Below are 14,668 nucleotides of genomic sequence, written 5' to 3'. Positions count from 1 at the left end.
GCTCCACTTACTTACTTTGTAGTTCTACAATTACTGACTGTAGTCCATCTGTTTCTCTGCATGCTTTGTTAGCCCCCTTTCATGCTGTTCTTCAATGGTCAGGACTCTCCCAGGACCACTACAGAGCAGGTATTATTTAGGTGGTGGATCATTCTGCAGTGACACTGACATGGTGGTGGTGTGTTAGTGTGCGTTGTGCTGGTATGAGTGGATCAGACACAGCAGTGCTGATGGAGTTTTTAAACACCTCACTGTAACTGCTAGACTGAGAATAGTCCACCAACCAAAAATATCCAGCCAACAACACCCTGTGGGCAGCGTCCTGTGACCACTGATGAAGGTCTAGAACAGAGGTGTCAAACTCACGGCCCGCGGGCCAGATCCGGCCCGCCACGTCATTTTATGTGGCCCGCGAGAGCTTAAACGACTGTATGATTGTTGTGATGGTTCGAGTCGTTACAGAGATGCGCTTATAATTTAGTGGGAGTCTTGCGCCTTTAAATAAATGTTACTTACTTACTTACTGCGCCTTTAAACGGCAACCGGTGGCATCGTAGTCATGGCAACTAACTTTGACCTTCACTGAGAAGCCATGTGACTTTTACGGCAAAAGAACGCGGGGTAGCGTAGTCAGTAACATAAACAATAATAAATAAATGCAAATTATTATCTTGCAATATAATACCAAAGCATCGTCTGTAGGTAGTGGTGTTTATATTCTCAGTGGTTTGTAAATGTTTAGTGAGTATATCACAGCGTTTTAGTTACAAATTCACTGTAATTAAATACAATTGTTACTGTTACTATAGCAATTAGTATCTTTACACAAAATGCTAACTCCTTAGCACTATTTTACGTTTGGTTAAATCTCATATTGTACCAGATGTAACACTTGACTACAGCCGTGTGCTTGTACTGTATTAAGTTCTTTATTGTTTTTATTGTTTGTATTTTTACTTCATTCTGGTGCACACAGTGTATCACACAGCTGGGAAGCAAATAAAACCGACTGTATTCTGAAGGGAGCTGTCTGTCTGTCTGTCTGTCTGTCTAGCTGAGAAAGGGGGATAAACTATTAGTGAGGGCAGAATGATTGTCTTAAAATACACTGTAAAATCCTACATAAATGCTTATTTTGTGACCTGCAAAATCACCAGTAGATGATGTTAAGAAATATTTACACATAATCTCAAAATGTACAAAAATTAAGCAGAAGGAGGAAATGTAATGAAAGTGAAAACAAGTTTGTACTTCAGGAAGAAAAACCGGTGCGTAATGACTCGTGTTATGAGGCTGTGTCTCTGGTAAAGGAGGACAGTATAAATGCATAATTCAGCCTCCAAGGAAAACAACAGACTGCAATCACAGCAGGATACGTTACAATCGGCCCTTTGAGGGCCACCATAATGCTGATGTGGCCCTCGGTGAAAATGAGTTTGACACCCCTGGTCTAGAAGATGAGCAACTCAAACAGCAGCAATAGATGAGCGATCGTCTCTGACTTTACCTCTACAAGGTGGACCAACTAGGTAGGAGTGTCTAATAGAGTGGACAGTGAGTGGACATGGTGTTTAAAAACTCCAGCAGTGTTTCTGTGTCTGATCCACTCATACCAGCACAACACACACTAACACACCACCACCATGTCAGTGTCACTGCAGTGCTGAGAATCATCCACCACCTAAATAATACCTGCTCTGTGGTGGTCCTGTGGGGGTCCTGACCATTGAAGAACAGGGTGAAAGCAGGCCAAAAAAGATATGTAGAGAAACAGATGGACTACAGTCAGTAATTGTGGAACAAAAAGTGCTCCTATATGGTAAGTGGAGCTGATGAAATGGACAGTGAGTGTAGAAACAAGAAGGTGGTCATGATGTTATGGTTGATCGGTGTATAACCCGCAACTTTCTGATTACTAGTCCAGTACCTTTACCAACCAGTAGTGTCTCTAGAGTGTCCAAACAGACCAGTGACACTGCCAGTCTCTTGACTGCTTTACAACGAAATGACTTTTTATTAATCCTGTTTGTTTTTAATGTTTTAATGTATTTAATTTTACTGCTAAATAGTATTCAGAAGTACACATCCTTTTTGTGGATAACTATAGCCATTATACCAGGTTTCATTTTTTTCCCCTTTATCTCCCCAATGTAGTCACCTCCAATTCCCAACTGTAAATCCGGTGCTGCTTGCACAACCCCCAATTGATCAATCAGATGTGTCTTATCTGCGTCCGCTTTTTTCACCTGCTAGTGTTGGGCTCGCTAACAGAACCATATCGTATACGGAGGGACACGTTACAGTCCATGTGAAACCACCTCCCACAGGCACCCAGATCCGTACTGGAGATCAAATATCACAGCAGCAGTGAGAGAAGTCCTCATTCCAACCTTTCCTTCCTCAGACATGGTGTTCAAACACTCTGCATTAAGTTGAAACACTCTGCAATGGTGTGCTAGCACATTAGACCAATCTGTTTATTTTCTGCCCTTCCTCTGTTAGATGGTTTAATGACCAGTTCAGGTTGAAATGTCAAATTTCACAGAGCAAGAGTTCATTCAGAATAGCTGCTAAAACAGCAAGGCATTAAAATGGCATAATTCTGAATACACAATCTGTCTGAGTTTTTGTTGGAGTAAACACTTTAGGTTACATTTCATACTGTATATTCGTATTCACCAAGTCGATATTTAGAATTATTTATAGATTATAATTTCACAATATGTTGGTGATGACCTAGTGTTTAATATGGTGCTTGTATAATTTTTTTTCTTTACAGGGCGTGTGAGGCTTCTGAGCTTTTCCTGTGGTAGTCAGAACGTGTGGGCATGTGACGCCAGTGGTATAGTCTATTTTCGAGTGGGAACACAACCTCTAAACCCCAGCATGATGCTCCCAGCCTGGATCTGTATCGACTCTCCCGAGCAGGTAAACATTAAGTATAAATACAAACCAGATACACTGATCAGGCATAACATTAAAACCACCTCCTTGTTTCTGGGCCTGTGGTAGCCTAGTGGGTAGGGCTTTGGGCTATCAACCGGAAGATTGGCGGTTCAAATCCAGGCTCTGCTATGTAGCCACTGTTGGGTCCTTGAGCAAGGCCCTTAACCCTGTCTGCTCCAGGGGCGCCGTAAGTTGGCTGACCCTGCGCTCTGACCCCAGCTTCCAACACCAGCTGGGATATGCGAAGAAAGAATTTCATTGTACTGTACATCTGTATATGTATATATGACAAATAAAGGATATCTTTCTTTCTTTCTACACTCACTGTCCATTTTATCAGCTCCACTTACCATATAGAAGCATTTTGTAGTACAATTACTGACTGTAGTACATCTGTTTCTCTACATACTTTTTAGCCTGGTTTTACCATGTTCTTCAATGGTCAGGACCCCCACAGAGCAGGTATTATTTAGGTGGTGGATGATTCTCAGCACTGCAGTGACACTGACATGGTGGTGGTGTGTTAGTGTGTGTTGTGCTGGTATGAGTGAATCAGACACAGCAGCGCTGCTGGAGTTTTTAAATACCGTGTCCACTCACTGTCCACTCTATTAGACACTCCTACCTAGTTGGTCCACCTTGTAGATGCAAAGTCAGAGACGACCTCTCATCTATTGCTGCTGTTTGAGTTGGTCATCTTCTAGACCTTCATCAGTGGTCACAGGACGCTGCCCACAGGGCATTGTTGGCTGGATATTTTTGGTTGGTGGACTATTCTCAGTCCAGCAGTGACACTGAGGTGTTTAAAAACTCCAGCAGTGCTGCTGTGTCTTATCCACTTATACCAGCACAACACACACTAACACACCACCACCATGTCAGTGTCACTGCAGTGCTGAGAATGACCCACCACCCAAATAATACCTGCTCTGTGGGGGTCCTGACCATTGAAGAACAGCATGAAAGGGGGCTAACAAAGCATGCAGAGAAAAAGATGGACTACAGTCAGTAATTGTAGACCTACAAAGTGCTTCTACATGGTAAGTGGAGCTGATAAAATGGACAGTGAGTGTAGAAACAAGGAGGTGGTTTTAATGTTATGGCTGATCGGTGTATTACAATTACAGCAATTGACACTGAGATTTTTAACATTCATTCATTTTTATGTTTTAGTCGTGGTGGGTCTGGCATCTTTGTAATCACGGGGTGCAGTGTAGAATTGCACCCCAGACAGGACACCCAATTTATCCCAGGGCCTCAGCTTACCACACCACACAATGTTAATCATGTCTGGATGTAGACAGCACCACTGGGGTTTCAAACCCTGCATTTAGCAGTGTGCTAGCAGAATTTACCCCTGCACCATCCGAGTGCCCCACTGAGCTATAAATAACCTAACAAACTACTCTTAAACTTAATCATGGTGTTATAATGAGCAAAACAGCTAATATTAACATGAACAATGTGGAAGAAATGCCTTTACTGCATTAGGTTGTTTCTTGCTGATTTATAAAAAATATGTGCACGAAAATGCACGTGATAGATCAAAGTTAATTGTCACCTGTGAAATTTAAAAAACAAAATAATGTTGCACTTTTAGACAAAGGATTAAGTAATTACACATAAAATAAGATCATCCAAATACCAGGAAATGAAGTTAAACCTCATTAACATGTAACCTTTTCCTGTCTTACGGGGAGCCCCGCTGGCCCAGACTTAAATAGTTGGCCCATTGGGGGAACTCCCTACATATTTTTCTATAGGCCGTTATGCTAATAACGCAAGTTAGCTACAACCCCAAATCAGAACAAGTTAGGACAGCAAGAAAAAGCAAATAATAAAAAAAAAAAACACAGAGTTTCTTACATTTACTTTGACTTTTATTTGACGTCAGACAGGATGAACCTGAGATATTTCATGTTTTATCTGATCAACTTCATTTCATTTATTAATAAACATCCATTCCTGCATTTCAGGCCTGCAACACATTCCAAAAAAAGTTGGGACAGTGAAGCATTTACCACTTTGTAATGTTGCCATTCCTTTTCACCACACTTAAAAGAGGTTTGGCACCAAGGAGACCAAGTGATTTAGTGTTTCAGCTTTTATTTTGTCCCATTCTTCCTGCAAACACGTCTTAAGATGTGCAACAGTACGGGGTCGTCCACACATTCTCTATTGGGGACAGGTCAGGAGTGCAGGCAGGCCAGTCCAGTACTCGTACTCTCTTCATCTGCAGCCATGCCTTTGTAATGAGTGCAGCATGTGGTTTTGCATTGTCTTGTTGAAAAATGCATGAACGTCCCTGGTCTTGAAGGCAGCACATGTTGCTCTAAGATCTCAGTGTACTTTTCTGCATTAATGCTGCCATCACAGAAGTGTAAATGACCTTTGCCGAGGGCACTGACACAGCCCCACACCATGACAGACCCTGGCTTTTGGACTTGTTGCTGATAACAGTCTGGATGGTCCTTTTCGTCTTTGGTCCGGAGCACATGGCGTCCATTTTTTCCAAGAAATATCTGAAATGCCTCCGATCCCAGAGAAGTCGACGCCGCTTCTGGACATGGTTAACATAAGGCTTCTTTTTTGCACAGTAAAGTTTTAAGTGGCATTTGTGCATGTAACTCTGTATTGTAGTGCTTGACAAAGGTTTGCCAAAGTAATCCCTCATCCATGTGGTCATATCAGCTATTGTTGAGTGGCGGTTCTTGATGCAGTGCCGTCTGAGGGTTCGAAGATCACGGGTGTTCAGCTTAAGCTTGCACCCTTGGTGTTTACACAATTAAATTCCTCCTGATTTCTTGAATGGTTTAATGATATTATGCACTGTAGAGGGAGAAACATGCAAATCCCTTCCAATCTTTCTCTGAGGTACATTGTTTTTAAACATTTTAATCATTTTCTCACACATTTGTTGACAAACTGGAGATCCTCTGATCATCTTTGCTCTTCAAAGACTCAGCCTTTCCTGGGTGACAATTGCCTGTTGACATCACCTGTTTGGGATTACATCATTACTAGCCTTAAATGAAATGAAATGAAGTAGAGCAGACAAAACATGAAATATCTCAGGTTCATTCTGTCTGCAATTAAATAAAAGACAAAGTAAATGTAAGGAACACTGCATTTTTATTGTATTTGCACTTGTCATACTGTCCCAACTTTTTCTGATTTGGGGTTGTAATTTAATAAAGTGTTGTTTTTTTTTATTACAAATCATATATTCAGCCTGGAAAGCTAAATGTTTGAACTATACATACATTTCCAACTTTTTTAGTATATGGTACTAATGAAAAGCACATTTGTGAAAGTGGACATGTCAATTTTTTTGTACCAAAGGTCAGATTTCACTGAGTCTTATCTTTTCTTTTGAAGCACAGGCTCAAACAACTTTGACCAGGTAGAATTGATCTATTCATCAGTAGCTCATTTCAGTTAATACATTTGTAGCCATTGTTTACTAGACTGAATACTGACAGTTTCTAAAATTCACATACAAGACTCATATAAATTGTTTTGCTGATTATGTGAATGGGCGGCACGGTGGGTTAGTGGGTAGCACTGTCACCTCACAGCTAGGAGGTCCTGAGGTTCGATCCCCAGGCGGGGCGGTCCGGGTCCTTTCTGTGCTTAGTTTGCATGTTCTCCCTGTGTGTCTGCGTGGGTTTCCTCCAGGTGCTCCGGTTTCCAGGTGCATGCAGTCAGGTTAATTGGAGACACTGAATTGCCCTATAAATGAATGGGTGTGTGTGTGTGTGTGTGTATGTGTATCTGCCCTGCGATGGACTGGCGTCCCGCCCAGGGTGTTACTGTGTGCCTTGCGGCCATTGAAAAGCTGGGATAGCCTCCACAAGCGACCCCCCCCCGTGACCCTAATTGGATAAGCAGATAAGAAAATGAATGAATAAATGATTATGTGAATTGTAAGGAAAACCATTTGTATTCAATTAAAAGAAAATTACTGTTAAGTAATTAATTTTATTTCTATTTTGAACAGTGTTATGTGGTTTGGGTTGCCATTTCTGCTTCCAACACACTGAAGCACAAAAGCAGTCGTAGCGAAGTTAAACTCTGACTTCTTGGCATAAAGTGGCGTTCCTTAAATTGTGTGTTCCTGAGGAATAAGTAATACATGTAGTTCACACAACAGAGGGTGAATCCGTTCCAGCGTTTCAGTTTCCTTGTGTGTCAATCCGACTAGTGAATAAAAAGAAAATAATAGTAAGATTAAAGCATTTACATTTAGCAGACGCTCTTATCCAGAGCGACTTACAGAAGTGCTTCCATAGTAAACACGACCTTACTCTAGTTTATGTAGACAACAGTCCAAGAATACAAATCTACTGAAACCCTGTTAGAACCAAATGTTTCTTTTTAATCCATGAAATAAATAAGAGCATTAGAAATTTACATTTTTAATCGTCACACGTTGTCTCTTTGTGTTTTGTTCTTTTGAGCAGCCTGTTGGTGTACACTTGGTGCGTGTTCAGACCAGCCCTAACGACCACATGCTGTGGGCTTTGGACAACAGGGGCAACGTGCACGTGCGCACTGGCATTACCGAGGAGATGCCAGTGGGGACGGCCTGGGAGCACATTCCTGGTATACCCTCTATATGCATTTTATAATAGGACTTTGTTTTGCTTTTGTTATCTAATTTACCTTCAGTGTATCTGTCCATTTTAAATGTACAAACACAATGGGCTTTAAAGTTGTCCTTTTATATATAAAAAAAGAATGTTTTTATAGGCACAAATAACATTATAAAGATATGAATAACATTAGCATTTGTTACAAAGCTGTTGATAGCATTGAATTGATAGTTAAAAAAAAAAAAATGTAATGCTTTAATTCTTAAAGGTTATTATTAAAGCCCTACCTAATTCAGGGCCATGAAAATCATGTCACAGACCGTAAAATGAGCCTTTTATGAGGTTTGTGTTTTGTGGTTTAACGTTTTTCCATTCAAAAAGTGCCACACGTTTACTACTACGTTCACTCATAATTTGCACTATGAGGCGGTTCTAATATAACCGAGCATCTTTAGTGTTTGCTGAGTTTGTAAAGAAAGAAATAATCTGTACACACACAAACTATCAGCAGCGTAATACAAGGCGCAACACAGATTACAGAGAGATGATCACGTGTGTAGAGAAGCACACTTTTCCATTGATTATGGAATCCCCAATGAGACTAAATGCACTCAATACATAAACACATACATCAAACATTTTCAGCACACTACACCACAGAAAAGTCTGTTACACTAGCAGTCCTACGGCAATTCAGTTACCAATCAGTCACTATGTCAATATGTCGTAGTCTAAAGCAGCTAAAAACACGACTCAGGTAACTGAGTTTGGAAAACTCCCAACCAATTCTGTGGACACAGAACACATACGAGTATTTTCAAACATGAAGCCCCGCACTGTTGCTTTATGTTTTAGGTTTAAATTCAACTACTAAGGTAGGCTGTTCTGTGTATTGTAGCTTCCATTTATTCTACCATTCATTTACATTTTCGGCATTTAGCAGACGCCTTAATCCAAAGCGACTTACATTACAGTTACAGTATACAGTTTGAGCAATTGAGGCTTAAGGGCCTTGCTCAAGGGACCAACAGCAGCAACCTGGCAGCTGTGAGGCTTGATCCAGTGACCTTCTGATTACTAGTTCAGTACCTTAACCACTAGGCTACAGCTTGCCCTAACAATGTGTTATTTATGTGTTAATGTGTTATTTAATGACTGCCTACACAAAATGTGGCACTTTTCTTTAAAAATCCACCCTCTGATGAACTTGCTATTTTAATATCCTCTTCTTTCTCCGAACATGGCAAGCTAAATTATTCTTCCAATTCTGTAGTATTATTTATTATTTGTACATTGTACTTTTGTACATTTTGTACTATCATGTGTGCCGTGTTGGAGCTAAGAGGATTACAGTGCAGTTCATGGCTTATTGTTCAGTGTAACTATTGTTTCTGTTTCTGTTTGAGGTAGTCCAGCAGCTTTCAGACACAACAGCGCTGATGGAGTTTTTAAATACCGTGTCCACTCACTGTTCACTCTGACACTCCTACCTAGTTGGGCCACCATGTAGATGTAAAGTCAGAGACGATCGCTCATCTATTGCTGCTGTTTGAGTTGGTCATCTTGTAGACCTTCATCAGTGGTCACAGGACCCACGGAGCGCTGTTGACTGCATAATTTTGGTAGGTGGACTATTCTCAGTCCAGCAGTGACAGTGAGGTGTTTAAAAACTCCAGCAGTACTGCTGTGTCTGATTCACTCATACCAGCACAACACACACTAACACACCACCACCATGTCAGTGTCACTGCAGTGCTGAGAATGATCCACCACCCAAATAATACCTGCTCTGTAGTCGTCCCGGGAGAGTCCTGACCATTGAAGAACAGGGTGAAAGCAGGCTAAAAAAGATACAGTGGGGCCAAAAAGTATTTAGTCAGCCACTGATTGTGCAAGTTCTCTTACTTAGAAAGATGAGAGAGGTCTGTAATTTTCGTCATAGGTACACTTCAACTATGAGAGACAAAATGAGAAAAAAAATCCAGGAAATCACATTGTAGGATTTTTAAAGAATTTATTTGTAAATTATGGTGGAAAATAAGTATTTGGTCAATAACAAAAGTCCAACTCAATACTTTGTAACATAAACTTTGTTGGCAATAACAGAGGTCAAACGTTTCCTGTAAGTCTTCACCAGGTTTGCACACACTGTAGCTGGTATTTTGGCCTATTCCTCCATGCAGATCTCCTCTAGAGCAGTGATGTTTTGGGGCTGTCGCTGGGCAACACGGACTTTCAACTCCCTCCACAAATTTTCTATGGGGTTGAGGTCTGGAGACTGGCTAGGCCACTCCAGGACCTTGAAATGCTTTTTACGGAGCCACTCCTTCGTTGCCCGAGCGGTGTGTTTGGGATCATTGTCATGCTGGAAGACCCAGCCACGTTCCATCTTCAATGCTCTCACTGATGGAAGGAGGTTTTGGCTTAAAATCTCACGATACATGGCCCCGTTCATTCTTCCCTTAACACGGATCAGTCGTCCTGTCCCCTTTGCAGAAAAACAGCCCCAAAGCATGATGTTTCCACCCCCATGCTTCACAGTAGGTATGGTGTTCTTGGGATGCAACTCCAAACACGACGAGTTGAGTTTTTACCAAAAAGTTCCATTTTGGTTTCATCTGACCACATGATATTCTCCCAATCCTCTTCTGGATCATCCATATGCTCTCTGGCAAACTTCAGACGGGCCTGGACACGTACTGGCTTAAGCAGGGGGACACGCCTGGCACTGCAGGATTTGAGTCCCTCTCGGCGTAGAGTCTTTGTTACTTTGGTCCCAGCTCTCTGCAGGTCATTCATCAGGTCCCTCCGTGTAGTTCTGGGATTTTTTGCTCACCGTTCACATGATCATTTTGTCCCCACGGGATGAGATCTTGTGTGGGGTCCCAGATTGAGGGAGATTATCAATGGTCTTGTATGTCTTCCATTTTCTTACAATTGCTCCCACAGTTGATTTTATTCACACCAACCTGCTTGCCTATTGTAGATTCACTCTTCCCAGCCTGGTGCAGGTCTACAATTTTCTTCCTGGTGTCCTTCGACAGCTCTTTGGTCTTAGCCATGGTTGAGTTTGGAGTCTGACTGTTTGAGGCTGTGGACAGGTGTCTTTTATACAGATAACGAGGTCAAACAGGTGCCATTAATACAGGTAACGAGTGGAGGACAGAAGAGCTTCTTAATGAAGAAGTTACAGGTCTGTGAGAGCCAGAAATCTTGCTTGTTTGTGGGTGACCAAATACTTATTTTCCACCATAATTTACAAATAAATTCTTTAAAAATCCTGCAATGTGATTTCCTGGATTTCTTTTCTCATTTTGTCTCTCATAGTTGAAGTGTACCTATGATGAAAATTACAGACCTCTCTCATCTTTCTAAGTAGGAGAACTTGCACAATCAGTGGCTGACTAAATACTTTTTGGCCCCACTGTATGTAGAGAAACAGATGGACTACAGTCAGTAATTGTAGAACTACAAAGTGCTTCTATATGGTAAGTGGAGCTGATAAAATGGACAGTGAGTGTAGAAACAAGGAGGTGGTTTTAATGTTATGGCTGATCGGTGTATTTTAGAATGAATGGAGACGTTTGCCTCAGAATATATGTATCTTACTGACTGAATCCTTATTTTCCTTTTTTTTTTTTTACATAGCTCTGTTTTGCTTTAGAAATAGCTAAATATTCAATCATGCTGAAGTGAATATATGCACAAAAAGTATATTAAATAGCAAGACAAGTAGCTAAATCCTCTTACCTTTTATGTTTCTATTTGTTTAGAGCTCCTAAAAGTGTGTTTTCTGTACTGTTCAAGCTGAGAAGGTTTGTCCCTATTGTAGGGGATGCCTCAATGCCTCAATGATTGGTTCAAACCTGGATTGTTGGGTTGTTGGCTAGAATAGTTTCTGAATTCTAAGAACAATATAACATATGGATGGCTGGCTGGATGGATGGATGGATGGATGGATGGATAGATAGACACTGTAGATTTTCTCTCACTCTTAAAAAGCTGTGCTCAAGTCTGTAAACCATGTAGCATATTTAAATGGGTCCAAGTGTTACACCTGCACAGTTTTTGGGAATACCTTTTTCTATATCAGTAATTAAATACTTGTGTGATGCCCTGATAATGCATTGACACAGGTATATTGTGTATTTTGACACTTCTAATTATTAACTATGCATGAATACGTAGCACTGAGACATTAGCTGTATTGCCATTGGTTGGTCCCAGTTTAATCTCATAAAAGTGTAACAAAGTCTCTCTTTGCTGCAGGCCTCCAGGTCAGTCAACTAGTGCTGAGCTCTAGAACCGCATGGGTGCGCTGTGCCAATGGCGAGGTGGCTCGACGATACGGCATTTCAGAAAAGAACCCAGCTGGAGATTACTGGAAGAAGGTACCAGGCCTAGCAAACTGGCTGGCAGGTAAGATTTTTGATGGTTGAAAACAAACAGTTTAGAAGATATTATTCAGTCACTGAGACCATGATTACAACTACTGTGTTGCAATAACATGTATTTACAAAAAAAGTGTATGAATTCAGAAGAAGAATGCCTGTAGTTGTATGTACTGTACTGTACAGCACCCCTGAAGTCATGCTCAAGGGCCCAACAGTGGCTGCATAGCAGAGGCTGGATTTGAACTGACAATTTTCAGATTGATAGCCAAAAGTCAAGTCAAATTTATTTATTTAGCGCTTTTTACCATAGACATCCTCTTAAAGCAACTTTACAGAGTCCAGGACCAACAGACCAAAAATCCCTGTTGAGCAAGCCAAGGGCGACAGTGGCAAGGAAAAATTTGCTTAAAATACAGGAAGAAACCTTGAGAGGAACCAGACCTGGAGGATAATTTGATTAAATAGGATTTACACAAAACATACAAACAAAAAATTTAATTAAACTAAAAGTTATAACTAGCACAAAAATAATAATAATGTAAACAATTGGAATTCTTCATTATTCAGTCCAGTCTGTGATAAAGCCCGTAGTGAGTTCTGGACATTTTTGGTGCAAACATGCCAGGTGTCCGTTATATCTAGTAGGAGCAGCATTGTTGGCACTGCAGTCTCGACTTGCAGGATTCAACCTCGGGTGGGTAAACAGGTTTCCATCAGAACCACCTCAGGGTAAAACAACAGAAAATGTAGTTAAAATTTTGTATTTACAAAAAAGTGTATGAATTCAGTAAAAAATTTAATTAACAAGTTATAATTGTACTTTGTATATGAAGGTAGCATAACGTTAAATAATTTATTTTATTAATAATATACAAACAAAAAGACCATAGGTCTTATTCAGTATTCAAAACGGGCCAACTTAGAAAAAGGATGGATTGTACTAAACCTCACCCCCCATATGAAGCCTGTAGCATCTTAATTAACCATTAAGCTTTGTAACTCTACCTAATTGTAGATATATTTAACATATGCAATAAGTGAGCACTTTTTAGATACACATTTCTGGTTTATACATATATTGGTTATTTTATAAGCTACACCTAACATTCAGATGAAATTTATGGGTATACAATTACAGACTGTAATACTGCCTATCTGTTGTATTGTTACTGCTGTTACTGTTACTGCTGGACTGAGATATTTACCCTGCACTGTCAGAAACATTTCAGCATAAAGCTTCTTTGTTGCAGTGACTCCGACAGATGAGCTCTGGGCCGTTACCCCAGCTGGTGCTCTCACTCAGCGCCTCACTAAGACCCTACTGCACAGCGCTGGTAAAAATCCCACAAACACAGGCTCTGCGAGTGGGGAGGAACTGGAGGAGGAATGGGAGGTGATCTAAACCGTTAGCTGAAACACTGCTTCTTGTATAAATGGTTCTGTTTATTAGTTGCTGAGCACTTTACACTTTTTGTTTTATATTGTGTGTACAGAGGTGAAAGGGATTAAGTGTACAGGACCTTTAAAGGTTGGGTTTTGTAGAACAGTCTCAGCAGGGTGTACATGTTTTAACTGTCTCAATGCACCTTGTAACATGCATATTTGTTTTATTAACTGGTTCAACCAAATTGTATTTGATTTTTAATGTGAAGCTTCTTGGTACATTAATCTAGGATTTTTTTTAATTTTGTAAGGAAAAAATTCTGGTCTGCACCAGTGCACTTGGTCAGGAGTGGAATGTAACACAGATTAGTTTACTGTGAGCTAGGTTAGTATCTGTAACACCCTAAATCTATGGTTATTAGGAGTATCACTGTTTAATTACGGCCCTGTGTTCACTGAACTGACTTTTTAAATCGTTTCTTCATGCGTTCAGAAAAGCCCAAATTTTATTAAGCTAGCTAAAGTTCACACTACTCGACTTTCCAAGTCATCAGGTCGCTGTACAGTTCACACTACACGACTAGATCTCTTGTAATCGGGAGTCTTTCAAGTCGGTGTGGCTTTTACACTACACGACTGATCGGTGATAGGGGGTTTCACACTACACCATCTATCACCAACTGGAATCACAGGCGAGCTTCTCTGGTCTCCCAAACTACGTTTTGTCACGAAAACACACGCAAGAGGTGACGAGGGGTTTACTGATACCATGTCCAAACATTCGCGTTAACAAGTAGCGAGCGATCAAAGTTTGTGCACTGATGTGCAGCGTAAAATCAAGGAGAAAAAATAAATTAACCTGAGTGGATTTGGCAACGCGAACAGCTTGGATTGTTCTACAGTGAGTTGGAGGTTAATAAATATTTTTTGCAATGCATCGTTGATGTTATGTTTTGTAGAGAACGATAAGGTCAGAAATACTGTAAAACTTGAGTGTGTGTCCCTGTCCCACCTTTTTACACTCCCCTGCGTTTCCCCTCACCCCGTATCTTGCGTTCTCATTGGCTGTTCGACACCGTGCACATTGCCAGTTGGCCAACTCATATCCAGATATCTAGCAAGCTAGATAACTATCTTCAGGCGAGTGCTCGGCGAGCCGTTCGGATCGAGTCATTGAACAGTTCACACATAGCGATTGAGAGACGAGTTTCGGTCGTCGAGAGAACGCCAAGTTGCCCCCGAGCCGGCAAATCTAGCGTCGTCCAGTCGGTGAGCGAAAATCATGCAGTGTGAACTAGGCATAAGGTGTGTATCCTAAATCCAGACTTGCTTATTTTGCAGGCTAGAACT

The 14,668-nt window shown here is 40.9% G+C and overlaps 1 protein-coding gene across 1 annotated transcript in view; it reads left to right on the top strand.

Moving 5' to 3' along the window:
* The window catches only part of tecpr2 (tectonin beta-propeller repeat containing 2), a 68,803-nt gene extending 54,550 nt beyond the window's left edge, over nucleotides 1-14,253 (top strand). The window contains exons 17-20 of the mRNA XM_063007030.1: nucleotides 2,780-2,928; nucleotides 7,410-7,551; nucleotides 11,811-11,960; nucleotides 13,186-14,253. Coding sequence (XP_062863100.1) covers nucleotides 2,780-2,928; nucleotides 7,410-7,551; nucleotides 11,811-11,960; nucleotides 13,186-13,337 — 593 coding nt within the window. The 3' untranslated portion in view covers nucleotides 13,338-14,253. The remainder of the gene's footprint in view (nucleotides 1-2,779; nucleotides 2,929-7,409; nucleotides 7,552-11,810; nucleotides 11,961-13,185) is intronic.
* The last annotated feature ends 415 nt before the right edge of the window (nucleotides 14,254-14,668 follow it).

The sequence above is a fragment of the Trichomycterus rosablanca genome, chromosome 13 (genome assembly GCF_030014385.1).
Source record: "Trichomycterus rosablanca isolate fTriRos1 chromosome 13, fTriRos1.hap1, whole genome shotgun sequence".
Taxonomy (NCBI): domain Eukaryota; kingdom Metazoa; phylum Chordata; class Actinopteri; order Siluriformes; family Trichomycteridae; genus Trichomycterus; species Trichomycterus rosablanca.
The sequence above is the reverse complement of the archived record's forward strand: the minus strand, read 5'-3'. Positions and strand labels throughout refer to the sequence as shown.